At 47.1% G+C, this 4,135-nt stretch overlaps 1 protein-coding gene across 1 annotated transcript in view; it reads left to right on the top strand.

Moving 5' to 3' along the window:
* The first annotated feature begins 2,599 nt into the window (after positions 1-2,599).
* Positions 2,600-4,135, top strand: part of LOC116399745 (metal transporter CNNM1-like) — a 12,390-nt gene continuing 10,854 nt past the window's right edge. The window contains exon 1 of the mRNA XM_031877129.1: positions 2,600-4,132. Coding sequence (XP_031732989.1) covers positions 2,692-4,132 — 1,441 coding nt within the window. The 5' untranslated portion in view covers positions 2,600-2,691. The remainder of the gene's footprint in view (positions 4,133-4,135) is intronic.

Genomic DNA, 4,135 nt, shown 5'->3' with positions numbered 1-4,135 from the left:
CTCAGGTTATTTGGAGACTCGAAATTGCCCGTAGGTGTGAGCGTGAATGTTTGTCTGTCTCTATATGTGCCCTGCGATGAACTGCCGACCTGTCCAGGGTGGACCCTGCCTTCGCCCAATGTCAGCTGGGATTGGCTCCAGCGCCCCACGACCCTGAACAGGATAAGCGGTTTGGATAATGGATGGATGGATGGAGATGAGGTACGATGAGATGAGATACAAAAGGGTGAGATGATACAATCAGGTCACTTCCATTATATTATCTATTTTATGTTCCTTGATTTATGTTGCTGACTTTATGTTTGCTTGTTTGTCTACTTTTGTTGATTATATGAGTTTTATATTTGCTTATAGTTTATTTATTGAGACGAGATTCGTACTATAAGCCCCACGTGTTTTTTTAATGCACAACTTGCTTCTTTTCTTTTAGGTGTTATTTTTCTGTCTCTTTGTTTTTATTGTACAAATCTCAAAATGAGACGAGACGAGATAAAATAAAACTCTATTTATTTCGGGGGAATTGTTGTTCAACAGCTGCAAAGTGGGAAAGAGTGCACATAAAACAAAATATGATCAAATAAAAAATATCAGTAAGGTGCACAAACCAAATGTAGATATTACCAGAGATGTAAAGATGTTTAAGAGAACAAAAATGTGCAAAACATAAAAAAGTAGACAGTAAACGGTGAGGATCATGTATGAAGTGGTTGATGGTGGCTCCGTCTCTCAGGTAGTGATGAGTTGATGTTTGATGAGGGAGGGAGAGAGGATTTGATGTGTTTGTGTGGATCACGTCTTGTATCCTGTAATAACACAATAGTTGATTCATGAGAGACAGGTGTAAACAGAGAGGAAGAAGAATCAATCCAAACACTTCTTCCTTCTTTGTTTTACTCTTGGGTTTAAAGGAGAGAACTATCTGTATTCCTGCTGGTCTGTTTAGACAGTAAGTTGCTGTAATCAGAGGGTTTAGCCGTAAAAACACCTCCAGACTGAGTGTGAGACTCCAGTAACAGTAAATGTATTCATGTTGCTCACCTCAGTGAAGATCTTTTAAAACAAAACACTGGCTCCCAACCTCTGATTGTGTTTACTTTGTCTAAGTTTTGATTTTCTTAAACTTGATAAATCCTTTGAATGAAAACAGATCTCAGAAGAGAAGATCACTGTGAACATCTCCACGCTGGAGGGCTTTCATCCTCACAGTGTTTTAACGGGTCAGAAGCCTTAAAGGGGAAACACTGTTAAGAATAAAAATAACATCACAGCCAAATATTCTACGGCCAATATGAGTCAAACTAATCATAGTTTATTCGACAATAAAAGTATAATAATATGCATTATTGCTCCGGCAACCGCAGAGGATAAGAAAGATGGACAGAAGCAAAAGCAGAAAAACGAAAAATAGAAAAACGTAAAGAAATAATACAAAGAAAGGGACACTAAGGCACAAATTCTGATTAAGTAATTACATAAATATATATATAAATGCAGGACATTACTGTTTTTATGGCCTTTCTGTTGATACAGCATTTGATAGGTTCTATATACAGGAAGTAGCATGTTCAAACTGAATACATGCAACAGTAAGTACTTTGTGAGGGAAGCTGCAGCGTGTACTAAAAGAAAAAGAAAAAGTATGCAGCCTGGAACGCAGCTAGAGATTCTCTGAAATTATTCATCCTCAACATTTGTTGTGTTGAGGTGTCAGAATGATGAAGAAAGTCAGAGAACAATTAGATACAAAATAGGACGTATATATACTTTATTTCTTTCCTTGGCAAATATCATGTTTTTTTCCCAAATGATGAACAATATTAGTCATTCTATATCAAATAGCTTGAGAGATGTGCATAGCTGCCATAAATGGGAATACAATCTCCCTGGCAGAGGATGCTTCTGGACACCTGTATAGTTTTGGGCTGAGTGTTTACAACGTCTGGCTCCGCCCCCTGGCTGCAAGCAAATAATAATAATAAGCAGAATCGCAGATATGTAACCCATTAATACACACTCATAGATATCAATGTTAAAACACCACCACCAGTTATACAGATTAGTACTAATCTAGATCATTAAAAATATATATTTCTTACAATAGTCTACAAAGTCAGCAGTTTGTACATGTGATTTACAAACTGCTTTTGGTCTAAATTCACTTTTCCAGGAGTTTTAAGGTCAAAGGTTTTATTGAATGGTTCTTAAAGTGACACGCTGGAGGATAAACAGCCAACTGATCTATAACGCATCCGTAAGTTATTATCTATTGATGCGATGAAGCCTTAGTATGTGATCAGGAAGGCAGTGTCCACCTTTACTTTAGGAATAATAAAGATGGAAATCTCAAATTGAATTAGATTTTTTTTTTGGTAACGATCAGCTTAACACACTCCAGTGGAACAACGATAACCCTAAAACACAACAAATTCACTTCAAATCAGTGACTAAGCTCAATTAGCAAAATGTAAAGCCGTTTTTTCACGGTGAGCTCGAGGCTATTATTGGAAAGTTACGTCACGGCGCAGTGGAGCGTCTCTCTCTCTCTCTCTCTCTCTCTCTCTCTCTGTACAGCAGAACATCGGATAGTTAGCAGAGAGCTGCTGGTCCCTCCCTCTCCCCACATGGACCGGAACCACGCAGCGCCACGTGACCCCGCAGCTCGGGACTGAACGAGCCCCCTCACACCGCATCATGGTTGCGGAGGATGCGGCCGCGCGGTCCCGAACCGGAGCCCCGCTCTCCCCCGGAGCTCCGCTCTCTCCCTCCCGCCTGCTGCTGCTCTCCCTGTCCGTCTGCTCGCTGCTCCCCGCCCCGGCGCTTGGCTTGCTCGGCTTTCGGCCGGAGGAGACCGGAGCGGAGCTGTCCGTGGCGGACGGGGTGCTGAAAGCCACCGAGGGGACCCGCTTCATGCTGCGGGTTTATTACTCCACCTCCCCGCAGAGGCTCAACCGCACCGCGGCGACTCGCGCCAACAACGCCGCGCCCTGGATCGCTTTCATCGAGGAGCCGACCCCCGGGCGAGAGGGACAAGTTCACCCGAAGCGGAACATGTGCATGGACAAGAACGCCAGGACGTCCGACATCGAGGTTTTGGGTTCTTTCAAGTCTGCGTCCAGTCAGAAGTCGGTGCTGGTGGAGCTGCTGGCCAAGGACCTGCGCAGGGGGGAGAAGATCAAATACTACTCCATGTGCGCTTTTGACGGATCCAAATGGGAACACTACCGGACGAGGGACTTCTGGGTGGCCGTGGCGGAGCGCTCGCCCCCCCCGGAGCTCTGGCGGCAGGTGCTGGTCTCCGTCCTGCTGCTCGGGCTGTCCGCGCTCTTCAGCGGGCTGAACCTGAGCCTGCTGGCGCTGGACCCGGTGGAGCTGCAGGTCCTCCAGAACAGCGGCACCGACAAGGAGCAGAACTACGCGCGGAAAATCGAGTCGGTGCGTCGGCACGGCAACTACGTCCTGTGCACTCTGCTGCTGGGGACGGCGATCATCAACGCCTCGCTCGCCGTGTGGATGTGCCAGATCCTGGGCATGACCTGGCTCTCCACGGTCATCTGCGCCTTCGGCATCTTCTTTATCGGAGAGATCCTCCCGCACTCGGTGGCGTCGCGTCACGGCCTGGCCATCGCCTCCAAAACCATCTGGGTGACGCGGCTGCTGATGGTGCTCTCCTTCCCCATCTCCTACCCCATCAGCAAACTGCTGGACCTCATCCTCAACCAGGAGATCTCAAACTTCTACACCAGGGAGAAACTCCTGGAGATGCTGCGCGTCTCCGACCCGTACCACGACCTGGTCAAAGAGGAGCTCAACATCATCCAGGGAGCGCTGGAGCTGCGCAGCAAGACCGTGGAGGACGTGCTGACGCCGCTGACAGACTGCTTCATGCTGGCCTCGGACGTCGTCCTGGACTTCAACACCATGTCGGACATGATGCAGAGCGGCTACACGAGGATACCGGTGTTTGAGAACGAGCGGTCCAACATCGTGGACATCCTGTTCGTCAAGGACCTCGCGTTCGTGGACCCGGACGACTGCACCCCGCTGAAGACCATCACGCAGTTCTACAAACACCCGATGCACTGCGTCTTCAACGACACCAAGCTGGACGCCATGCTGGAGGAGTTCAAGAAAGGTG

Source organism: Anarrhichthys ocellatus, unplaced genomic scaffold (assembly GCF_004355925.1).
Source record: "Anarrhichthys ocellatus isolate YVR2014 unplaced genomic scaffold, GSC_Weel_1.0 scaffold126, whole genome shotgun sequence".
In the NCBI taxonomy this organism is placed as follows: domain Eukaryota; kingdom Metazoa; phylum Chordata; class Actinopteri; order Perciformes; family Anarhichadidae; genus Anarrhichthys; species Anarrhichthys ocellatus.
This window is presented reverse-complemented; position numbering and strand designations above follow the sequence as displayed.